The 25,202-nt window shown below is 48.8% G+C and overlaps 3 protein-coding genes across 3 annotated transcripts; all 3 read right to left on the reverse strand.

Annotated features, from left to right (window-relative positions):
- Positions 1-9,911: 9,911 nt before the first annotated feature.
- On the reverse strand, positions 9,912-13,074 carry nsun4 (NOP2/Sun RNA methyltransferase 4). The gene is made up of 6 exons (XM_023815826.2): positions 12,906-13,074; positions 11,829-12,175; positions 11,385-11,539; positions 11,087-11,247; positions 10,762-10,886; positions 9,912-10,498 (listed from the first exon to the last, which is right to left on the reverse strand). Exons 1-6 carry the CDS (start codon positions 13,044-13,046, stop codon positions 10,222-10,224), a joined length of 1,206 nt encoding a protein of 401 aa, XP_023671594.2. The 5' UTR covers positions 13,047-13,074; the 3' UTR covers positions 9,912-10,221.
- Positions 13,075-13,765: 691 nt separating this feature from the next.
- Positions 13,766-15,345, reverse strand: uqcrh (ubiquinol-cytochrome c reductase hinge protein). Its single transcript, XM_023815796.2, has 4 exons — positions 15,191-15,345; positions 14,687-14,710; positions 14,341-14,502; positions 13,766-13,972 (listed from the first exon to the last, which is right to left on the reverse strand). Exons 1-4 carry the CDS (start codon positions 15,233-15,235, stop codon positions 13,940-13,942), a joined length of 264 nt encoding a protein of 87 aa, XP_023671564.1. The 5' UTR covers positions 15,236-15,345; the 3' UTR covers positions 13,766-13,939.
- Positions 15,346-17,687: 2,342 nt separating this feature from the next.
- On the reverse strand, positions 17,688-24,396 carry pif1 (PIF1 5'-to-3' DNA helicase homolog (S. cerevisiae)). The gene is made up of 13 exons (XM_023815795.2): positions 23,858-24,396; positions 23,000-23,572; positions 22,761-22,890; positions 22,535-22,660; positions 21,879-22,032; positions 21,472-21,586; positions 21,249-21,355; positions 19,931-20,070; positions 19,510-19,616; positions 19,337-19,424; positions 18,831-18,976; positions 18,343-18,534; positions 17,688-17,991 (listed from the first exon to the last, which is right to left on the reverse strand). The coding sequence occupies exons 1-13, from the start codon at positions 24,074-24,076 to the stop codon at positions 17,938-17,940; spliced, it is 2,151 nt and encodes a 716-aa protein (XP_023671563.2). The 5' UTR covers positions 24,077-24,396; the 3' UTR covers positions 17,688-17,937.
- Between the last annotated feature and the right edge of the window lie 806 nt (positions 24,397-25,202).

Raw genomic sequence — 25,202 nt, forward strand, 5'->3', positions numbered from 1 at the left:
GGACTAGCACTAAGGAGTTTATGTAACTTGTGTTTTCTTTCTCATTAATACAGAATAAACAACACACTTTTACTTTGACAAAGATATATTTAGAGAGAAGGACAACAGCGTTTGTCATAACAGTTAAGAGGCAGCGCGGTTAACAGGAAAGCGCGGTCATGAGGGCGGCTGCGCCGCAGTTAACTGCTGCAGGATGCGTTACTGAAGCGGTGGCCGCTTTAGGGGGGTTGACTTTCACTCTCTCCGGTATAATATCGCGTAACTTTCACTGTTTCCGGTAATTGACTGGGTGACTGTTACTGCTTCAGGTGACTGACAGCGTGACTGACACGTTAACTTTTGCTGTTTTACACGAATGGGCAGTTTATTGTTATTGTATCAGGTGTATGACACGTTAACTTTAGCCAGTTTACATCAATTGCCGGTTAACTTTTTCTGGTTCTCATGAATGATCTTCCCATTCTTAACTTACTATGGCGTTAATCCACATTTGACGTCCATTTAAGACAAAATACACCAACTTGGCTCTACCACACGATTAATAAAGTGCCGGACTGGGTTTGTCTGTGTTTTAGGCGAATAATCGTCAATGACGTTTAAGCGCAGTGCCAAAGACTAGCGGTTTTATTTACGTTTTAAATGGAGTTAAGTCACACCGTCCTCCATCACTATCAGTGTCTCGGACACAAATACGGAAAGAGAAATAAACCGTTAAATCAAATAAACCTTTGTGGGAGAGATTGCCCTCTTTAACCAAGATGTCGGTACAAGGTTGTTCCTTTAAGCTCCAGTGCTCATTGATTGTTGATTGAGAACTTATTAAATGTAATGAGTAAAGCAGTGGCAGATAACTTTGGTAATGGCTGCGAGAATGGAACGCAATTCAGTGTTATTAATTACAGCTTTGTGAAACGCTTTTTACTAAGTAGTGTTATTTACAGCCTGGGGGAGAGTTTTTGTGCACGACGTTGGCAAACAGCAGAGTGTTTACGTCCTGCTATCATGGCAAATAAGTGTGGCTTCCATCTTGTGTCCATCCAACTAAACGGAGATGATTCCACCCAAATGTTCAATTTCAGGGGTAATACTCAAGCAACTGAGCCAGAGTGTCCTAACGGCCCCATCGGATTGAAGGTTATGAGAGCTAATGCACAACGCAGCACGGCTCCACCTGCCAGGTGATGGAGGCGCGACTCAGCCGCCACGATCTGCCGGCGGAATCAGGGCAGCCAGCGGGGCGGCGCCGCCGGCCATTCCCACGACTCTTTATACCCATTCCTGCAGCCATTAGCCCCCCCGGTGGAGGTCAAGGAAACAACCTGCAGAAAAGGGGCGAGCAGGGCAGATTAACGGAGGGCTGATGTTCGTTTAAAATAAGAAAGCAGAGGCTAAGCGGCAGCGGCGTTGTTCAGTGAGCCGGCTGTGCACCGTGGCAGACGGCACTGGGGGAGGAGGGGCCTAATAATGACCTTAATGTACTGCGGCTTCCCCGCTTGTGTCCTGGATTAGGAGTCACGTCTTCCGGACAAGTGCCGTTCTTTTCCTTCCCTTTACAGGTGTTTCTATTCTCAGACTCCAGGTGAAAGTGACCCCCCCGCACCCCACCCCCATAGGCATCTACTGGATCTGAGCCCCCCCCCCCCCCCCCATGCAGGCGGCCAGCTTGCCACGCAGCCTTATAGCCAAATTGGTTTACATTAAAGAGATAAATGTGCTGCAAATGCGCTTAAGAATGGACAGTGGAAATGCAGACGATGCATGGAGGACTTAGTGTGCGAGTCGGGAGGGGAATAATGAGCGTTTATGCAGCAGAAAGCGGGAGGCGCGGGAGAAAGGATGCTGATGCAGCCTGGCCCTCATCCTCCTCCGTGAGATTTGGGATCTGCGTGCCAGGCCCCATTTCCCTACATTATGTAACTTTATCGCAGGCAGTCAAACTCCTGCTGTACTGTGAAAGGGTTGTTTTGTTTGGCACCTGAAAGGCGTCGGTGTCGCCGGTGAGGTCCTGTCGGCTGGCGGGGCACGCGGTGACGAAAAAGCAAAACTGTCCCCCAGCGCTGAGCAGCCAGGTAGCAGCGGAAGATTTTATTCGGGAGCTCTGATAGAGAGGGACAGCCCCCCCCCGTTGCGGCGAAGCCTAGCCTAACACAGGTTCATATCCGCTAAACTAGATGTGCAGCAGCTGCTTCATGAGAGCTGCTGGGGGAGCAGAGGTGACGTCGAGTGCCTTCCCAGCGACCCCTAAGCAGGGCACATGGCTACCAGGGAAAACCAGGTGAGGGTTAAAGTTATTATTCCTGATCGCATTGATCTTGGAGCCCTACACTAGCAGGCAGAATCTCCTGGAATGACCAGCCGTGATGGATATCCTAGTGCAGGTTCAGGGCCACTGGCCTCGTGCGGAATAATGATCTGTTTACGTATTAATTGCAACAATTAAGTGGATAAATCCAGTGGGGTAATGAACAGCAAAAAGGGAGTCTGAGACCCCCACACCTCCCACGAAGCCCTCTTCCCATTTCAGTCCCACGTAGGAACGTCCCTTTGTTCTGATCCTTCTACACTACCAGTACTTATTGTGTGTGGTGCATAAAACTATAAAAATCAGCGGCGGAAAACCTATTACAGGAATCACGTCGCTCGGAAGGGAAGGGAGGGAGCAAAGACGTGAACGGCAGAGAGTGGGAAGGCAGGATGGGGAGAAGAGCGAGATAATCTTGTGAAATAAAATACATGTAAGGACGTAAGCCGTCCCCGGTGAATAAGCAGCCTATTATGGTGAAGAATGAGAGCCGGGGGCAGTGATTATCCCGTTATTATATCTTAAACAGCGTGGTTTGTCAAAGCGCTCCTAAGCAGCGCTGAAATAAACAGGCTGCTGCTACCCCCCCCCACCCCCCAAACGCTCGCGTTCCGGGGGCAGCTTGTTGACGGCGCAGGAACGCGTCGGGCCGCCCGCGTCTCCGTACGCTCAGCGTTCCTAAGCACTAATTGATTGAGTCGCCACGTCGCAGAACCCGGAAGAGGATGCTCAGAGAGAGAATCTGCCTCGGCATAATCACCGCAGAGCTGCCGCTCGGGGCCCGGGAGACGCTGCAAGTTCCTCACGGATCGCACGGGAAAAACATGATCTAGAGCGGCCTTCCGAGTCCCACACAAAGAGTGCGAGCTCAGCGCTGCGCCTGCGGGCCGCTGGGAGAGGCAGCAGGTTACGTTTGTCCAGCTGGTGCATGAGTGAGTACCTCCCTCCAGCGGGGAGCTGGCCATCCGCACACTCCCAGGACTCCCAGATTATTATTATGCTCCTTGTTATTATTATTGTTATTGTTCCTGTTGTTATAATTGGTAGGTATAATTGCTTAGCTGATGCGTTTTTACTCATGCATAGAGCTGGATTTTTTGCAAATAAAAAGATTTAGCAATTCAGTACATAGTGCAGGGTGGACGGTCCTCACATTAGTGCTCAGTCTCCCTAACTCTGACCTGCAGGTTGCCCACATTTACGTATGAACTGCAGCTGGGATCTGAAGGAGTGCCATCAGGCTCCAGCTGTGTGCATGGAGTTCCCGAACCTTCCCTAATAAGCCTTTTTTTCTTGGGCTCTGTCTCCAGGGCAGGTGCAGACCTCCCAGGCTAAAAGACCTCTATGTTGTTGTGGGCCAGGGCTGGGCAGCTGTAGGACACCCTATCCCCCCTGACGCCGAGCCCCCACTAATGAGCCACAGCGCCGGGGAAGCCGAGACTCCGCCCCCTGCAAAAGCAATTGCCCCTCCACCAAAAGGTCGCAACACACCACTTATCAAGGAGGTGGGAAGTGCCATCAATAACCGGGTCCGGTTCTGACACCCGACTCAGGAAAGTCCGTTTCAGACCATCGCCCGGCTCCCGTGACGCTTTGGCGAAAACAGCAACAGGGTCTTTCTGGCTTAGCGGCGCGCGGGTCCCTCACGATGGGACGACAGCGTAACACGAGAATGCTCGGGGGCCCTGCCAAAACAAACCCCCCCCCCCCTTCCCGCCACACACCTTCGTGGGGACGTGTAACAAAAGACGCGGGATGAGGTGCGGGGAGCTTTGTGCTCTCGTGGGACGGGAAGTACACCTAATTCCAAATTAACTGCTGCGTGGTACATCTGCTGCCTCCCCACGACGTAATAAAACACCGAGCGCTGCCGGCCGTGACCTCATCCCGTTTACACATTTCATTTCTCAGGGGTCAGAAGCAGCAACAAGGCAGGGGTCGGCTCACTAATCCGGGACGCACAGGATGGAAAACCCAGGGCTTTGGGCGTGGCCTACAGCGAAGCCGCAGGAAAGCCGGGAGGGGCTGGCCGCAGAAAGTTCTCCGGTTTTATGGCCAGTGAGGTAGGGTGAAGGTGTAGCAGTGTGGCAGTTCAGATGGCATCACCATCAGTTCAGCGCCACCTGGTGTTCAGAACTGAGCATTCCAAAATGACGCTGACGTACCACATATCGAAATAATGACTTTCACCCCCAGAAACAGTGCATAGCAACCAGAGCAGAGCCTCGTTGAAAGTTTTGGGGTGTAGTAGTGGCCCTTAATGGGACTGGGGGCTCTTTCTGGGTGCAGTGGGGCAAAAGCGCACAATGCAGAGGCGTCACTCTCACACGGCTGTCCGCTTAAACACATTGTCGTAAAATGTCACACCCTCCGCTATATAATCAAAAATGTGAATAAAACTCATTATCCCTTGTTATGCGACAGAAGGCAACACAAAGTAGCAGTGAAGCGACTGTCATAGGGGGCCATTTAAGCCCCGTAATCGGGCCTGACTGCTGGGCACGGCGGGGAAACCCCAAGCCGGACAGCCAGCCCAGGGTGGGATGGTGGTGGCCTCTGCGGGCTCCCCCCCCCCCCGCAGGGATGCCCCGTGGCCGACCAAAGGGAGCCGGCTGTAAAGTTTGTAGTGCGAGAGCGGCATCCTTGCGCCCCTCCCTTATCCGTCCACACAAAAAAAGACCCACTGGCCCTTTAATTTCCCCAGCTGCCCCCCCGGCCCCCCTGCATAGACCCAGAACAAAAATCAGAGCAAACCATTCAATCAGTGCCTTTTTTTCCTCCCCTTTATGGTTCTACTAAAGGTTTTAGCTCTGCGGAGAATGAAAGCTGCCACCGTAGGCAAGCCAAGCCCATTGAGAGAGTGACAGGGGCTGCCAGAATATGATCCTAATCCTGTTTCCAGTATTCTTTTAGTCCACTGGCACTGCGATTCCGCCACGTATTCTCCGAGCTGTCAAGTCGGAAAATCCCCCTAATAGCGCACTGCCCAGATACACATCAAAGGGCCCCTGGAACCCAACAGCAGCTTAGAGGCCAGACCCCCCCACACAGACGCACACTAACAGGCCCGGCTCCCACATCTACTGATAAATTCCTTTTTTTTGCTGCCAAGTGCTGGAATTCAGACCCCCCCTTTCCCTCCTCCACACTGTCCCCCAACTTTAAAATCCCAGCATTATCCATTTAAAAGGTGCTACCCTGTTAATGAAAAACTTCATTAAGGGGCAGATAAAGCCATACGCTACTCTTTTTGTTGCTCCCTCACATAAAAAGAAAGAGGGAGAGGAGAGAAGGAGAGAGGAAGCGAGCGAAAGACAACAGGTATGTGTGATGTGTGCCGAGGCTGACCGGCCTGTTTCACTCTATCTGGCTCTTTTCTAACTTCTAATCCATGGCTATCGTGGCTTGGGGTAATCTCCTTAGAGCAAAAGCGTTCCGTTTCAGGACGCTCGGAACTGCAGCTGAGGGGGCCAGGGATGGTAGGGGGAGGGTCTGGGGGTGTTTTGGGATGTTTCAGTCAGGATCCACACATCCGGGAGACACAGGCGGGCCCCCGCAGGACTGCTGCGGAGCGCTCACACGTCTGCCGATGTGGTGGGGGGCGGTGATGATGGTGAAGGTGTGTCTTTAGTCAGAAGTCACTGCATAAGACATTTGTGACCCCCCCCCATGATCAACCTTAACATAACTTTATGTGAGGGACTCCCTATCGGTCTGTCTGTGACTAGCGTTAGTGGGGAGGAGTAGGGGGTCGGTTGTGAAACCAGGCTCTCCAGTAGGGCATAAGCCTCCCGCCGCACTGTAATTTCACACTGCACCATGGAGAGGGAGAGATTTTCGTGATGCAATCCTCTCCACTCTGATGGCCTAACATGGTGCACAGGCGTATCCTACCTCCACAAATGAGCTGCTGGCTACAGCCACCGTCCCCCCCCCAACCCAAGGAAAAAGTAATAACAGGCAAGGCAGAGGAAAGGGCACCTAGGAATCTAAGTATGAATGCTAGTAGAGGCAGGAGACTAGAAAGGTAAGACCGAGGCATTCAACAGTGCATGCGTACATGTGTCCAGCTGACCTGCAGCAGCAGGGATGATCTTGTGGGACCTTGAGACGCCCAGAGCACACTACACTGTCACATCATATTAATGATCACCTCTTTGAATGGATGAGCCATTTCACTGGCTGCATACAGTGGGAAGGCAACTGCACTGCCAAAGCGCAGTGCTCCTGGACCACACTGTGCACCTGTGCCCAGGTAAAAATCCTTTTTGTATAATTGGCTTATGGTGACAGTTTCAGGTTCCAAACAGCGGGGAGTCATTGGCCAGGAGAGAAAAAAACTACGGTAACAGCTGCCTGCAGGTGGGAGGTTTCTTCAGGAAGGAGGAGGGATACAAGAGGCTCGTAGTCCCAAAAATCAAGGTCGCAGCGGCTCCGCTTATGTAATTCTAATAATTCTGCTCTGCAGGTATTAGAGGCAGGTTCATGGTATTTCGTCAGGCAGCCCCCCACAGCACAGAAATCACAAACACAGGATAGGTTAATAAAGCGTGGCAGAGATAAGACACGGCGTGCACTCAGTGGGGGGTGGACTGCACAGTAAGAGGCCATGCCGCTGGAGCAGGTTCACCCTAGGGTGCATTGCTCACGCAGAGACTGTAGGTGGGAAACACAGCTTTGGTCAAAGCTGGAGCAGGACTCAATAGCGCCGCCCTGGGGGTGCGACGTGACAGCACGTGCCACCAAGATGCCACAGCAGCCACGTTCAGTTGTGTTGCTCTGGAACAGGTGTTAAAAGTCAACAGGGTTTATATTCACTGTAACACCAAGTGAATAACGCTGGGAGAAAATTAAACAGCCTCTGATGCTCGACGTGTGCCCCGCAGTGTAAACACTGACACCACCTGCCAGGGGAGAGGATTTCCTGAGTGTCTGCTAATCAGTGTCACTGGTTATCCTGCTACCCACAGCCTCCCTCACTGCACACTGTGTCACCTCATAGCAACCTGATGGTCAAAAAGCTAGACCCAATTATTAGTACCAATTTCAGGAGAGCGGCCCCCTCTGGAGGTGACAAGCTGCATGGCAAATGAGGGAGAGTGCTGTTGTATGAAGGGACTGCCAGTGAACTCCCAGGGAGCGAGACGGCTGTACCAGGCAGGGTGGTGGGTGGAGGTCCCATTTGTTTCCACCTCTCTGTCACTGACGTGGAACTTCTCCGTCTCTCACAGAGATTGTGGCATGAAGTCCCACTGTACAAACTATCTGAAGCACAGACACACACACACACACCAAGGAATTCATTCAGTGCTGAACTACCAGAGAGGCTTGGGGGGGGGGGGGGGGGGGACTCATCCCTAATGACCTCCCCATCTCTCGAGTGTTAAAAAATGTAAATTTATGTAAAACCCACAGGAAATGTATATTTACAATACGTTGGGGTAATCACAAGATGCGGCCAGAGCAAGCTGACAGAAGCAGTCAGTACAGAAATAGTTTTTATGTGTCATTAATTCCCCTAGCGTTCCTAAATATTCCTTCTATTACCGTGGTAATACAGTAATCACTCACAATCGCACAGAAAATTATCTGCACTCATCTGTAGAATAAAAGGCAGAGGGGAAGACAGCCCATGGTAGCATCTCCGGGGTCCTTAATGTTCACGTGGGGCCCGAGAGCGTGCCGGCGTCTCCCTGGCTGCCCGCTCCGCCTCATATGGGAGGCCGTTTTCTCGCAGCTTAATGACAGCGGGGAGTCGATGGCTCCCAGGAGCGCCAGCGTCTAATGTTCATGCACCTTTTCACGCCACATTGCCCCGGAGGGACACGAGTGCTCCCCCCACCACCCCCTGTCCCGCCATCAGTCACTGGGGAGAGGGAAGGGTGAACCCCCTCCACCTCTCAGGTGACAGGCGCCTCTATGCCGGGGTGGTCAACATAAACCCACAAATGCTGAGGTCACTGGGATGGAGACGTGGGATGTTTAGAAGCTGGAACAAAGGAAAACGGGCAGCCATGCCTGCCAGAGAACAGCACAGACATATACTAAGAGCACAGACATACACTAACAGTAAATACTCTGAATGACAGCACAGACATACACTGACTGTACATACACACACAGACAGTACATACACTAACAGTACAGACATACACTGACAGTACATACACACACAGACGGTACATAAACAAACAGTAGACATACACTGACAGCACAGACATACACAGACAGTACATACCCAGAGAGTACATACACTGACAGCATTGGCATACCCAGACAGTACATACACTGACAGCACAGACAGTACATAGACTGACAGTACATACACAGAGAGACAGTACATATACAAACAGCACAAACAGTACATACACTGACAGCACAGACATACACTGACAGTACATACACAGACATACAAACAGTACATACACTGACAGTACATACACAGACAGTATATACAGACAGTACATACACAGACAGCACAGACATACACTGACAGTACATACACCGACAGTACACAGACATGCAGGTTCAGATACACAGCAGGAGGGCTGCGATGGTGCAGCTTTAACAAGGCTGGACCTATTGACATAAACCCAATAGTTTAGCTTATAGAGACTCTAGTTCTAGCTCTAGCTAACTGTTCACTCCCAGTTAGACCTACAGTGTGAGGTGTAGAGCTGGGTGGGGATCGGTGTGATTTCTTCACAATTGCTTGTGGGATTGGAGAGCTGTCATTTCTTGGACATGCCTGCATTCCCACCTGCCTCTCCCTCCTACATATGCTGCCATAGCGATATCTACCGGAGCTTGCACATTGCACTTCATATTGCACTCATCGAACTGTCTATGAAATCTATCAAGATGTCCAGCACACTCTGCTACATGAGACGTTGCCACTACCAATGACGTCTGTTCATCCAGCCCGCCGTTCTGCCTGTCGTCCTCCATGTATGACCCGCTGCCTGCCTTCTGGTTGCCTGGTGATTGGAAGGAGCTATACAAAGATAAATGTGTTTGTTGTTCTATTGGCCTTTTTATGAATGGGACCTTGCATCTTGCTTGAATTGTAATACAATGGGACATATCTTGTATCAATTACATTCAATTAAATTAATGTGTGTGTGTGTGTGGGGGGGGGGGTTATTTATTCATGGTTACATCTGTGCATAAGGGTAAAAACACGAGCAATTGCCTGGACTATTTAAAAAAACATTTTCATTTTGCTTTTCAATTAGCAGATGTGTCTTATAGAGTAACAGTGTGATCTCGTGTATCATGAGTCTTTGATTTCTCACAAGCTTCACACTTTTTCGTGCCCACAGGTATTGTTAGTGTGAGAGGGATGTGAGATTTCCGAACGTGTCCCGCTCACACTCGGCAGCCACAGGACTACAGCTGTCAACAGCAGAAATGCTACACCACAGTATGGCTGTCTCCTGCTGCCACCTACTGGCAACCATGGGGAAGTGCAGACAACACACATGCTAGACTAAAAAATTACCAGCTCAACAACATAAACGATCCAATTAAAAGAAAGATGCCTAGGATTACTGACCACTGGGTTGTCAGAGGAACATCAGCAAACCAGCTTCAGAATATACAAGCAGCATACGACTGACTAGTAAATTTTAATATTTGATTTATAAACCACAGTGTACATACACACTAAATGGACACAGTTCGGCACACTGGCCCCCGGAGTACCCCTCACCAGCTTATCCGAGAAGCAGCTAACACTAATGGCAGAGTCTCCGCTGTCGCAGCCCAGTCCGACTCTCAGGAGTCCCGCAGCTTCTACGGAATGTGAATAGTGAAGGTAAGGCTGAGTGGAGGTCACGTCAGCCTTGCGGGACAGCCTCTCTCCGAGGGGGCCCCTCCAGGAGTGTCCGCTGGGGAACAGAAGGGTGCTGGATCGCGGCCTAGTGCACCCGCTGCAGCTTGCAGAAGTAGGTGGGGCCAAAGTTGGCTGTGAGGTGCGGTACCACCAGCGCCCCCAAGCGGCGGTCAGGGGCGAAGCAGAAGGTGGTGCTGAAGATGTGTGACAACGGCCCCACGTCCACCACCTGGACGCCAATGTCCAGCTCCTCCTGAGCCACACGCAGTGCCTGCTCCACTACACACTCATTCTGCAGCTGGGACAGGGTGCAGGTGGAGTACACCACCACGCCACCGGGGCGCGCCGCCTCGATCCCGGCCCTGGGGACAGCAGCGGACACATGCCCAGTGAAGAAAGACGCAAGGACAGGCTCATATGACAATGCAGTACCTTGGGGGATGATTTACAGCTCACAAAGATGAAGGGGACTTTCTCTAAAACTCTGATCAACACCTAAAAGATGAAAATGCTAGGAGATGCAGACAGAGAAGGAAATCCCTGGTGGAACTGAAGCTGTGATACCAGAAGACCATAGTTGGGCTGACAGAGCCAGTGAACAGGGCAGTGACAGGCTGCCACTTACACCAGGAGCTGCGTCTGCAGTAAGGGCAGCCTCTGTCTCTCCTTGGTGCGGGACCTCTTGAAGATGTTGTTCTCCTCCTCCAGAACGGAGTGTCGATCAGTGGTACAGGGGACGTCGACAAGAACCTGGAAGACGGTGCTTGGATGAAGCCCATTATCTGACACAGAATAATTTTTCAGAAAACACTGTAAAACAACCTTTAAGTCATTACGGTTTATTTGTTCAGGGAAATAACATCACAATCCAACTGGACATCAGCCACTCATCTCAGTCCATTTCACACAGTAAACACCACCTAAAATTAACACCTAAAGGCAACACTCACTCTATCAAAAGTGCTCCGCCCCATTTCACCCCACGTCCTGCCATCACAGGAAGTGATGTCAACCCTGTTCTCCGACCAGATCTCCCTGGGGATGTAGTCCTGTAGCATTCTGCGCAGGCGCTTCAGGCGGGAGTCTGACAGGTCGTTCACAGTGAGCTTCTCTGCAAACACACGTGCAATCTGCAATATCGCGGTCTGAAAAAAAACATCCTCGAGTCCCAGCTCACAAGAAAATGGTGAACAGTGGGATGCAAGTGAACGAAGAGGCAGACATGTTGGAAAAGGAGGGATGCTTTACTTATAGCGTGTGTCTGGAGGAGAGCCAGGGTCTTCCCTCCAGGGGCTGCACAGAGATCCAGGACGGAATGCCCCTCCTGGACATCCAGAGCCAGGACTGGCAGTATGGACGCAGCATCCAGCAGATAGTATCCCAGAACTCCGCTACTGTCTGGCCTGGAAGGAAATGAACAAGGCAGCGTAACCACACAGCATCACCTAGAGCAGCGGTACGAAACCCGGTCCATGGGGAGCCGGTATGGGTGTTTCAAATGACCTCTCAATCAGCCAACAGCAGTGGGTGCCCAGGGCCGGAGCTGAGAACCGCTGCTTTATTACTGGCTGATTGAGAGGTCATCCAAAAAACTAGCACCATCCCTCCATGGACCATGTCCGCTACCCCTGACCTTGAACACAAGCGCAAGCCAGCTAAACCGCAGGGAGGTAAGGCCTCCTGTGCACTCACCTGGCAGGCCTGAAGCGGGAGGTGTCAGACTTAGGGAACACAAAGCACTGGATGCCAGGGCTGAATTTCAGTACGTCTTCAGCCTGGTCCGCCTCAGCCCTGTCTGATCTGGGCACCGACCCAGGGGTTGAAATGCCACAGAGTACAAAATCCTGGGCTCCCTTCATCTGCAAGTCCGACACCTGCCCCGTTGTCTCAGAGAAGTTGTTGAGGAGCGCCCCATACTTCTGCTCGCACAACATGCTAATCCGTGCGGAGGGCCACAGCGCCCCCAGCTGTTCACCGTAGCTCATGTCGAAGTTCTGTAAGGCTAAACTGGTGGCAGGAAAGCTGGGAAACGTCGCTGCCTGTGCGAAGGAGAGGGGAGGGGATCGGATGGAATGGGGGGAGAGGGGAGTAGATGAGAGGAGGGGTTGGGGAGGGAGGAGATAAGAGAAGAGGAGCCCATATCACCCAGTTTGTCTCATATACGAGTGAAAAATGCATTTTAGACAGCCAGGAGTTTAAACCTGGAGTGCTAATGTTTTAGGTACATGGTCTGGGCCAAAATTAGAATCAGACGTCTGCAGTAGAGAACCAATACATACACTATAAACCAGAGTATTAGTATAAAACAGGTGTGGCCAGTCTTATCCAGAAAGGGCAGCTGTGTATGTGGGTTTTTACTGCAACTCCCTAATTGCATTACTAATTACAGGAATAATTGGCTGAAGAGTCCTCACACCTGGGTCTGAACAACTGACCTACAGGTTATCCCAAAAACCTGCACACACACCGGCCCTTTGCAGATAAGATTGGCCACCCCTGGTATAAAGGTACAGACATCCCATTATGCACTCCAAAATACTTTAATCAATAGGCGGTTCAATAATCCGTTTACGGGAGCCTCACCCATTTCTGTCTCCCTGAAAAATATTTTCCCCGTATTTTCGTACCCCCACTCATTGGCGTCCCATTTTATTTCAGGATGCTAAGCCGCCAAAGAGTCAAATCCTAGAACAGCCCCTGCGTTTCTCTATTAATTCCAGTACATATTTTTGTAAGCAATATTACGAACGCTCAGAAAGGTCGTATTACCCATTTCGTTTTAACCCGATTCCGCCGCGGAATCAGACGACATGACAGGCTGGTCCTTCTCAGCAGGATCTGCGTGCCTCTGAGCGCCGCCATGTTGGTGCGCAGCGCTTCTCGTTCCCCCGTCACCGCCACCTCGGACATAAAGTTCCGCGTGACACCGCTTCTTCGGTCAAGGGCAGCGCAATTAAAACCCACTCTGTCACTTCGGACCTGAATTTCCGAAACATTTATGTGTTTCTGGGGCCTCGCAGTGGAGGAAAGCAGGTAACCTGAATGATGGAATTATAGGTTTCATTTTATACCCTTCTGTACCGGACAAAACATCTCCCATCATACAGTACACACTGTCACACAGCAAAACACATGCAGCTTAGGAGCACCAGTTGACCTAACCATCTTTTTGGACTGCAGAAGGAAACTCATACAGACACAGGGAGAATATATACATAGCAGGAGCTGAGATTCAAACAGCCAACATTTGATGCCCCTAGAATGATGTAGGATTGCTTTATTCTGTGAGTATTCTTTACCATTTAACACACATTTTGCTTCCAGTTTTTACTAGTAGCTACAGACATTTCACATAATACTGGGCATAAATCTTCACTAACAATTTGTTGTATAACTAGATTTTTTTTCAAGTGAAAACCAAGAATTTATGACAAAAACTGGTATAAAAAAAATAAATAAAAAAACAAACAATGGTCACATACACTCATCAGGACGACCAAATCACAATTTGTATCAGATTTCAATAAGATTGTCTAGCCATGCCTACACTAGGCAACATACTCATATGCATTAGGTCATTCCTACCAAACAAAACATTTTCCTTAGTGAAAAAATGACACAAAAAGGCCTTAATACGAACTTGAATTTATTCACAAACACATACAACAGCAGGGGTCTGACAAAACCCCCAAACATATTCCAAAAGAAAACGTGGGGGCTCTTCAGTTATGTCGGTATTATCCTCACAATTTAACACGGATCTGGCAGCCAGGGAAAGAGCTGGAATCAGGGCTCAGGCGGCTTTATTTAAGGGAACCGAAGACCTTCTGTGACACCTGGGGGTGAGAGAGCAGCATTAACACAGAGTCAAGGAGTCTCCTGTGACACCGCTGTCTAGCAGCCTGACAAACAGCCAAAATAAAGCAGGTGTGACTAACACCTGCAGTCTGGCTCCATACTGAGGAGGAGCCACCTGAATTATCCACAATACTGCCACCCTGAATACCACAATCCCTCTCTTGACCAATGAGATGACACTTAGGATAGGACACAGTTCTGTGATTGGCCAAAGGGGATGACTAGGGGATAGAAGCTCGTTTCCAGAGGTTTGCAGACAGACCTGCCCCGGAAGGTGCGCGAACGCAAAAAAAAAAGAAAAAAAGAACTACATTCCCACATGGCAACAGCAGCATTTCTCACTCACACAGTGGTCCCTGGCGTGCAGGAAGTCAAACAGCTCCTCCGTGCAATCCTCTGTCGTGTTGGAGCGCGAGCCCACCCGGGACTCGCACGCCTCCAGGCGCTCCCGTGTATGGACGCAGTGCTCAGTCTGCTCACACTTCTCACGCACCGTCTCCAACGGGTCCTGGGAGGGACAAACAGTGCTGAGGGCATCGAAGTGCCAACGTAATACCAGGGTAAGGAAAGAATTCTCACTATAAATTTGTGTCTCAAGAAAAACAGTCTACTTACGACTGCCACCATTTAATTAAACAGCATGTTATAGTTGTACAAATGTACTAACTTTAAACAACTGCTTTTAAACTTACCACCATCTCCTCTTCCTCCTCTTCCTGCAAAAAGAAACATGAGTTTAAAACGTTTCTTGCCAACTCAGACGCAAAACCATTCCTTAAACACGTTAATAATAGTAATTGATCTTTTTTATCTAAAAGAAATAAAACCGAAAACACAACGGTCTGGACCCCTCAGCCCGGGCTGCTTGGTTATCCAGACTGCAGAATCACAGGGGATCAGTGGGGACGGACCGACCCGGTGTCCACTCTGTCATAAGCAGGTCATTACTGTAGTTAGCGGGTCACAACTAGAGCCGCCACCTTCTCACAGTTTACCTCCTCGGTCGATTAACTCCATACGTTAAAACAAGAAGTCATTGTCATACTTTTGTCATGTCCGCTGTGAAGGCCTAACACACACATTCGTATTCGAGTAAATCGCCGTCTAGCCAAGAAGCTAACTGGCTAATGCATCCTTTCCATTGACGCAAATAGCTAGAAGCTATGCAGGACAGTCACACGGGTCGAGGTTGGCACCTCGTCGGGTTCCCCGTTGGTGATCATCTTCTCCTCGTAGACCATGATGAATATGTCCTTGCGACGGCAACACAAGTCTCCTGCGCCTCGGTATCTGTAGGACGCCTCAGGTCACACACCGGAAATGACGAATTGACCGGATGCTCAAAAACGTAACCGGAAGTGCCATGCATTTGTGTCGGGGGCGAATGTTCCTGCAGGGAATTAAAGGTACCGGTACTGGAAGAATAAGTAGTGTTTGGGCAGGGGTGCCGTTAAGGGGTCGGGGGCCCAATATGGTATGCTTTCATGGGGTCCAAAATTTGTAGTGGCGCCCTGCGGTATGGACATTTTATTATTAGAAAAATATGTTGGCCAGTCTGTGTCATATTTTACATTTTCCTTTCCATGTCCACCTTCAAAAATGAGGCGGATAAATTCAAAGTGAGCGATCACCGTTGCCCCAAGGCCCTCTTTGGGAAAAGCATTTGTATGATGAATGGAATATGTAGGCGCGGACTGGCCATTGGGAACATCCTAAGCTCCCCCCAGTCGGTGGCAAAATATGCCAAGGGGGTCCGCCCCCACCAATCGGCGGAGAAATATATCAAGGAGACCCCCCCCCCTCCCCCGGCCGGCGGTGAAATGTGCCAAGTGCCCCCCCAAACTGACGGCAAATTACCGAATTGTGGCTGCTTAACTTTGATGCAAGTCCGCCCCTAGAATGATGAATTTTCCCTTAAGACTTAAAATGAACTTGTATTTAAATACTTTTTTCATACCATCATGATGTTTAATCTGTTTATCTCCCACTAATAACTTTTGGCATAAATAATTAACCAGCGGTTGTTTTGCCAAATACTGTTTCCTTTATATTTTTGTCTGTAGTCATTAATTTTCAGTATATAAGAATGACCTAATACATATGAGAATATAAAATTACCTGTAATGCATTTTGAGAACATTTATTTCAGTGATATCTTTGTCCAGAGTTTAAAAGCAACATGTAATTCAATACACGAAGCTGACAGGCACAAATTCAAACAAGGCTACCGGCAGCTGGGGGAACGAGATTATCTTTGAGCCGAAATGTAATTAGATCTGGAAGAGTTTAAGTGGATTTACCTTAACATCTGAGACACTGACAGAATAGGTAATACAACAGCTGCTTTGACATGTGGCCATTGTGCTGATTCGGTGTATCGAGTTCAGTAATGTCCTGTTAGTAGGTCGACTTTCTGCTTATCAAATTGCTTTGTCTTTTGGGCAAGTTTCACATTCACAAAGCCAGAGTGACAGCTTCTAAGCCACATTTTACTTCGTTTTGAGGTGATAGATTTTGCAAACTCCTTTGGCAATTAAATAGGAAGAAGGTCGGGGAAACTGATATTTTAGTTAGAATTAGATAATTTAAAGTAGTAAAATTAGAAGTAATGTGTTTTTTCCTTCTGCATTATTTACCTTTTTAAGCATTGTTTCTTTGTGAAGCTGGATTTTGCATTGGTTTGCATGCATCTTAGTTCTTTGTAAATTTTTAAAGACAAATAAAGATTGAGGGGAAAAGTATTTTCTGCCTACACCAGTAACGGCATGAACTGCGGCCACCGTGAGTAGCAGCCCGCATATTCAACACTTATTAGAAATCGGACGCAAAGTGATTTTAAATAGTGAACCACAAGGTGGCAGCCGAACACCGAAGCAGTGTCCCGTTTCAATTCGTACCTATTGGAACCCGATACAAAAGTAGTGCAAATAAATAATAAAAAAATAAATTAAAAAAAAACTGGTGAAATATTTGAATATTAACTACCATCAAGTGGTTAAAATGGGCTGAAAATGTTTAATGTACTAATTTTATATGATGGAAAAGATATTACACATAATTCTGGAAAGTTTGGTAGTTCCTCATTACCATCCATTTGCAAACAATAAAACGGCAACCATCGTATGTGGCCCCCACTGTGATACGGACTGGAGAGGAGGCTTAATCTACAGAGGGCTAATCTGTCACCCGGGTTCGCATGCAGACCAACCCGACGCTTCTGCACAAGCTGACAGTGATGAACGTCCTAAGGCAGTACCGACTCTGAATATGCTAAATCGCCACTTACCCGACCTCACAAGCGACACAATCTGATCAGCAGAAGTCACTGTCATTCATCTCAGATATTAGCAGTAACCTCTCCCTGGAATAAACTGTCTGTTTTGCCGTCCCCCCCCGAAACAAGACGTGCATCTGCAGCAATCCCGCTTATTAATGTCTCATAAAAACCAGGCCATATCTTTCAGTTGGCTTACTCATACACTGGCATCTGCTCAAACAGAACCTGCTACCCTCTACGAGCGGATTTTGCTGGGGATACTTTTGTAGAGCATTGCCGGAACGACGCCTTGCTCTGCATCCCAGAAGCCAGACGAGAAGATAAAGCACCGCTGCCCAGGGGCAAAGGAACTTCAGTGAGGCATCCTCATGAAGAACACACGCCTGTGTACAGATACACATACAGATTCAACAAAATAAAATGAAAAACATTTTATTTAAAAAATAAATTACATTAATTTAACTGTTTGAGACTTCTGAATGGGGATTTCAAATAGCCTTAAATCACGTAGCAGCAAGGTAACAGAAACCATCTGTGTGGGTGCTAGACAAGACCAGTTAATGAAGCAGTTACTAAGGCAACAGGACTCGGAGTGATTTACAGCCGAAGCAGAAACTCCAGTCTGAAGCTGGCAGAGAGCACAGGGCGCCTGAGGGAGCCGGACCTTCACACCAGCTGGTTCTCTTTGTTGTTTCTCTCCACAAACTCGTCCATGGAGCCCTTGAACAGAGAAGCAAGCAGATATGGTCCCACCTGTTGTGTCAGCATCTTATAATGGGCCCCAGTACAAGACTGTCCTGGGAGCCGCCTCCTCACATCGGTGCACGCAAACACCGCGGACCCTCGGCTATTACAATGTTACAGATGTACCATGTATTTTTGCAAAATATCCTTAAGAAACAGAATATAAACCTTTATAGCCTTGTGATAAAAAGTAAATAAATAAAAATAAAAATTGGACACTGAGCGAGAATCACTCTAGGAGGAGGGCAGGATGCCATGAGCAGGGGTGGGGCAGAGGGGGTGGGGCAGAGGGGGAGGGGCAGAGGGGGAGGGGCCACTGCCACCCACTTGCTGTAGCAGCTGCTCCTTCCTCAGGCGGCGGTAGAACAGCAGGACGTCGGGATCGGCCCGCACCACCCGCGGATCGAAGTCCATCACACGGAGACCCTGCAGGTTGCTGGCACGGGACAGCGCCACGTAGGCCTGGCCGCTCTCAAACACCCGTGCCAGGGAGATCTCCACACAGTCCAGGGTCATGCCCTGCGTGAGGGCACGGGTACATGGAGAGGGAGGGAGAGAGGGAGGGAGAGAGGGAGGGAGAGAGGGAGGGAGAGAGGGAGGGAGAGAGATGTCAAAGCTGATGACAGTCATACTACTACAAACAGATAAGAAATTGTTTTTTTTGGAACCTCTGTGTGTAATCATGCCTTTGCATCCGTGGGTTGGTCTGGCTTCCCACATGCCTCCAAATCACACCCTAACTCAAAATGTTCCAAAGGGCGCCCCCTGGTGGCTAAAACCCAGGAATACAGCAGATAGCTGGGCAGAGGGCTCACCTGGCTCTTGTGGATGGAGATAGCCCAGGCTAGTTTGAGCGGCAGCTGCTGGCGACTGAGGTACAGGCCACCAGTGGTCTTGAAGACCCAGCGCTCCGGCTTCATGGCCTCAGTCACACCACACAGGAAGCGGACAACAGGCAGGCCTGGTAGGGGAGGGGCCATGGGGACAGTGGGCGTGGTCACCATCATGTCATGCGGAAATGCTGCCTCATACTGGGTTAACAACTGTAATTAAAAGTGCATTTTCCTGCAGAACTCAGCCTTAAAGGGAAATTTAACAGGAGATGTTATTTTATGGCATTAATTTAAACTGAAAGTGTTTAGATTCAGCTGGAATAGCAAATTAATCAAGAGATGACAACCATCACAACTGAAGCAAACAAAATATTTCAAAAGAGAAAGAGTGAGTTTTAAATGAAAATGTATTATTGCCTGGGGGGGGGGTCATTAAATTTAATAAGACCTTAAGCACCCACTTGCAACCTGTACACAGACAGACATACCTTTACTTCCTGGCTGGAAGGAGATGATGACACCCCTGGCCCCGTTGACCAGGCCTCTCTGCACATCTAGATTCTTAGTCAGCATAACCTTAGCAACAGGCATGGGGGCGTAAGTGAACGAATCATTTAGTTTAACAATAACAGTAATGCTCTTGTGGGGGGGCGGATTTCACCTGGGCTCCCACTCTGAGCCGCAGCACCTGCCCCACGGGACTCTGGGAGTCGATGGTCTGGACGAGCTGGGGATCGCTGTCCACAGCCTGGAAAATGTGCACCGGCCCTGGGGGCAGGAGGACAGCTGTGAGCGGGTGACCAACCCCCCACCAACACGTTTCACATAATCAAATAGTCAGTGGAGCAGCAGCTTAAAAGTGAAATCTGCAGAAACAGCCCAGCATGCGACAGGAAAGGAAACAGACACTGACAATGAACTGGACTGGTGTAGAAAATTCCAGGGTGTTCAGTCTTTTAATCACCATTAAAACGGGGGGGGGGGGGGGCAGTATACACACACACACACACACACACACACACGTGTACACACACGCACGAGCAAGCACATGCAAGGGCGGGCACACACACGCACACACACACCTGGAAGCTGCTGCAGCTTATTCTCATTGGTTAGCTCCACATCATCTTTGTGTGTGCACAGCCTTGTTGCTAGGATACCATCCCTCTCGATGCTGTGATAGGCACTCTTCATTAGTGCTGCAGTGACTTCCTCTGTTACCCTGTTGGCATTGGGGGGTGGGGGGGGAAGGAGTATCCTGAAGCCAGTGTGGGCAATACACACTACATATTTAGGGAAGGCTAAAGCTTCAGTTGAAGTCTGAATACTTTTCCTTATATATTATCTGGAACTGGTTTATGTGCGTTATGTCAGTTTTCAATTAAACACACTCTGATGCCATGTCATGATTGCAAATTAAATTCAAAATAAATAGATTGAGTAATTATATACATTAAAACAAAACAACTAGGTTACATGTATATCGTAGTAAATAAAGTAAAACATTTTCGCTAAATCAGAACATATGCGCCGCTGCCTTCACGCATGGCGAGTGGTAAAATGCACAGCCGCCCAATTAAGACGTGGTGACGTCGTGCCAAAAGTAGCCATTTAAGCTCGGTAAAGGCTAATAAAAGGTAAGAAAGGCTGAGAAAGAGGCATTAAAAAGACATGAGTGGAACGTGGGAACCAGCCGAGGTATCGACAGGAGAGGAGACTCGTTCCAAAAACGGGGGGCACCTCTGTTATTTGGAACTGGCCTGGTTTTAAATCATCCGACATGGAGCAAACATTTGACTGTACAGACATCCCAGCCCTTCGGTAAGATCCGGAAGTCTCTCGCATGTCGGCAGCGGCTCCCTGACGCTCGCTCTCCTTCTCCAGAGATACTAGATAAGCTTGAGGCTCTTTGCGCGCTCTCGCTTTTGCGGGCGTCATAGAGCCGCCGTTACCATGCGGGAGACACCCGAAACTTCCAGGAGAGCTGGGACGTCTGCGCCGTACGTTTCAACACTTGCTTGCCTTGATGCTTTCATTTGCGCGTTTTTGTGTTCGCTGATAGTGTGGTTCACAGCTACCGTGTGACCACAAGTCGTCTTCTTTCGGCACAGCACAACTGCTCATTTAGTTTTTGTTGTAGCACATAAAAGCTAACATCAAGATCTTCAGGCAGGCTTGTTGCAAAATAAATGCTGCTGATACTCTGTCATGTCTTCCAACTGAAAATGATTATTTTTATGTACATAAATTAGGAAAATAGTAATACCGTGATATACTTTCACCATCCAAAAAGTGAAAAATATAATTTTAGGTCATAGTGCCCACCCCTAGTGGGGAGTAATCTTGACTGCTGAAGAGATAATTCTGTGATCCAAGGCAATAACCACAGACTGACCCTACCTGCCCAATCTCACCGCCTGCAGGATAGAGATGAATCGCTTGTCAGTCTGCCTACGGACGTCTGTCAGCTCCATGTTCAGGTGTATACACTTCCTCCAGCTGCGGGCCTGATGGAGAACAGGACAGTGCCGCACTCAGAGACCGCCAGGGCTGCGGGGTGCTTCTGCAGAGTCACGCAGACGGCGCTGTGAATCCGGCTGTGGCCACTTCCCGGCAAACATACTTGGAAGCAGAAGTTGGGTTTGCTCGAGCCCTTGGTCACCGGCGGAAGCTGAAGAAAGTCTCCACACACCACCAGCTGAATACCCCCGAAAGGCTGCGTGGACCTTCGAATGGACCTGCAGCACAAACAGGGACATGCGACTAAGGATGCAAAGGGGCAGTCATTTTCTGCGAGTTCTCCAGAAATTTTCCATTCCATGGGAAGTTAAGATGGGGAATTTTGGAAAGATTCCAAGTCAGAAACGTTCCATGGGAATTACCAAGAATATATGGGAATTGAAAAATTCTGGTAATTCCCTGTTAATCTTACACGTGACAAGCCAAACTGCAAGCATGCGCAAAAAAATGCGACCATCCAGCCTGTCATCCAGCCATCACTGTAAGGAGCAGGGAACCGGGGTGCTATACCTAGCGATGGCCTCAAGTTTATCAAAGAACTGGGCCTCCACCATGGAGATCTCGTCGATGATGAGGTGTCGGCAGCTGGTCCACTGCTGCAGGACACCAGGGCGCCGGGCCAGCTCCAGACATCGCTCCAGCGGGGCGGAACCACACCCAATGCCTGGGTGGATAAACACAAAGTTGGGAGGCAACAGAAACCATCTATTTAAACAGAGACTTTAATAACACTCCACCACCCCCTGTGCTCCAGCAGCTTACAAACAGGATATTTTTATCTCCATCCATCGATAAAACTTCCTAAAGCAATCAGCAGTCCTGGTTTCCGGTTAATGCACCTGCAGCGCCATTTAGAGTCATAAGAAATGGATGGAGATTAACTGATGAGACGGCACTGATCCACATTAAAATATACATTAAAACAGAGGGTAAAAGCTTGCAGACTCCACACTCCAGCAAAGCACTTAGCACACTACCCAGAATGCCCAGCCTGAGGACGGCTATAATTAACCCTAAATAAAACCATGCTTCATGAAAAGCATTTAAACGGTGTTTTAAGTCCTAAGCACATATCTCAGAGCTGACAGGCGAGTTTCCAGGCTTTCCGCTTTGAGGGAGATCAGTAATGTGGGCCTCAGGCCACCTCCAGCAAATGCCCCCCTTACCGGCAAAGTTGTGCAGGGTGGTGCCACCAATATGGCAGGCAGCAACACCCGTGCTTGCTGTGGCATAGGTGCTTTTGGGTGGCAGGGATCCCACAATCCTCTTAAGCAGGAAGGACTTGCCCGTGCCTGAGAAGAGAGGCCATGTCAGTCTGAACAGCAGGGCTCAAGCTTCTGAACCGCTTGGAAAGGCAGAATGGAGGTTTGGGGCTAAGGCAGACTCCATTACCAGCACTGCCGGTGAAAAAGACGTTTTTCCCACTCAAAACAGCTCTGAGGACCTGCGATTGCTCTTTTGACAATTTCCTCCCAATGGGAAGATGGAGGGTGGGCTTTTTGGCTGGGTGAAGTGCTTTAACCTATATTCAAATAAATAAACACTTTAATGTATGCATACATAATTTCAACATCCTAAAATTAACAAACATTAATGTCACTGCATTCACAGCGGGCTGGTGGCACACTAACCGGACTGCACTCGTTGTAATCCGGACTGTCTCTCTTCACCTGCCGCCCTGCGCTCCTGTTTCCATGCCTCTCGGCTGGTCCTCTGGGAGGCGGCGGTGCATTTACTTTGCCTCGGAGCTCATTTGCTTGCTGTATATCCTTTTGCTGCAGGGGGCTGATGGTCTCAAAGCTGCGTGGGATCCCAGACAGCAGCTTGGCACGGTCTCCTACTGGCGTCTTGCCTTGCCAAGCTTGGTGCTTGATGCTCAAGGTCTTGAGAAACACACGCAGGCGGTCCGGGGGGCAGTCGGAGATTAGCACCTGGGTGTTCTCAGGGACTACCCTGATGGTACTCTTGCCGTCCCGGGCGAAACGCGTGAAAAGCTGCATCTCACGGAGCGTGAAGGTCTGCGGCACCTTGCCGTCGTGGACGCGCAGGACGATCTCCTGAAACTCATTGCGGCCCAAGGTGACGTGAGCGCGCCGCAGGAGCTGGCGTTTAAGGGCCTGACCCGATGCATTTAAGCGTTCCACTGCGACAGTGCACTGCAGCTCGGCACCATCCTCTTCGGACAACATGCTGAGACCGGCGGTCTGAATGAAAAAGAGATAACAGGCAGGCTATTTAAATAACGGGATCTGAGATTAATAAAATTACTGCTTTATGCATAATACGTTCTGTATGTCTCTCCAGTATTAACATCAGAAGCGACTGGATCAGTCATCCTAACTACATGTGTAAAAAGACCATTGGACTTAAAAGGCATTAGGCATCTAGTCCATTCCAGAGACGAATGTTTAATCGCATGAGATAGAGCCAGTGTGAGTAGTGCAAAGGCATTAAATACTGTTTCACTTCACAAGTCCTCATCTCCTTACCTTTTCAATTGTGAAAACACAGTCGCCCAGAAAATCTGAAAGGCAGCGTTCAAATATGCCGGTGAATAGCTTCCAGCCAATGGTTACAAAGGCAGGCTCTCCACCAATCGGGCTTAGGGCATTTAAAACGATAGCCAATACGTGTGACGTTGCGTCACTTCCGTGAATGTAGCTCCTCCCCCAAAGTCCCAGGGGAGGCCGGAATGTTTTCGCAGCCATCAGTACTTACACGTGGGCCATGGAAGCCAGATCCAGTTTTGGGTGACTGCTGTATGCATTGTATGAATGTCTTAATGTGTCACGCCAGGCGTTTTCTCTGGCTGTAATCTGGCGGACAGTTTTATTGCTTATTGAACCGCGTACAACTTTTTTTCCCATTTAAGAATAAGGATAAGAATTATCCACCCGTCACTGATCTTCCAACCACATTCACCCTTGATGCCTTCACGTCGTAGGGCACAAACAGACACAACTATACGTTAATTTAGAGATACACTTAAGTGCTTAACTTTGGACTGCTGAAGAAAAACCTAAAATCCGGAAGAAACGCCCCAGCTGGAATTACAGTGTAATCCACGTAATTTGTTCGCCGACCGTAACGGTTGTGGAGATGAAAAGTTACAGACTATTGGATCTTAAAAGCAACGATTTGTTTCCCATTTGGCAAACTGACTCATTAAAGCGAGTTCGAACGTCTCAGCTACTGATGCCTTTTCGCGGTTGAATGATCCACCGAAGCATCCAATACTCCAGGCAACTCCATCGCAGGAAATTACTGCAGAAATATTTTTATTACGCGCTGCTATATTCGTAGCATGTAAATTAGTTTCTTTCTGAGAAATTTGCAGGGTGTTGATTTACGTTTTATATAAGCGCAAATTGCAAATCATTTTAGTTTAATTAGTGTCAGGATTTAAAGGGTGCGATGTATTTTCTTTCTATAGGAAAAAATTAAACAGCACTTCATATGTATTAAATGCTTTTTTATCATTTAAATTGACCTTCTCCATGTGATAGCAGTAGAGATGAATCTATGAATTTAGTCTGAAATACAGGTTGAAGGTACGTTTTAAAGGTTGATGCTGGCTTTGAATGAACACTTCACATACACTCACCTAAAGGATTATTAGGAACACCTATTCAATTTCTCATTAATGCAATTATCTAATCAACCAATCACATGGCAGTTGCTTCAATGCATTTAGGGGTGTGGTCCTGGTCAAGACAATCTCCTGAACTCCAAACTGAATGTCAGAATGGGAAAGAAAGGTGATTTAAGCAATTTTGAGCGTGGCATGGTTGTTGGTGCCAGACGGGCCGGTCTGAGTATTTCACAATCTGCTCA

Source organism: Paramormyrops kingsleyae, chromosome 21 (assembly GCF_048594095.1).
Source record: "Paramormyrops kingsleyae isolate MSU_618 chromosome 21, PKINGS_0.4, whole genome shotgun sequence".
NCBI classification, from domain to species: Eukaryota; Metazoa; Chordata; class Actinopteri; order Osteoglossiformes; family Mormyridae; genus Paramormyrops; species Paramormyrops kingsleyae.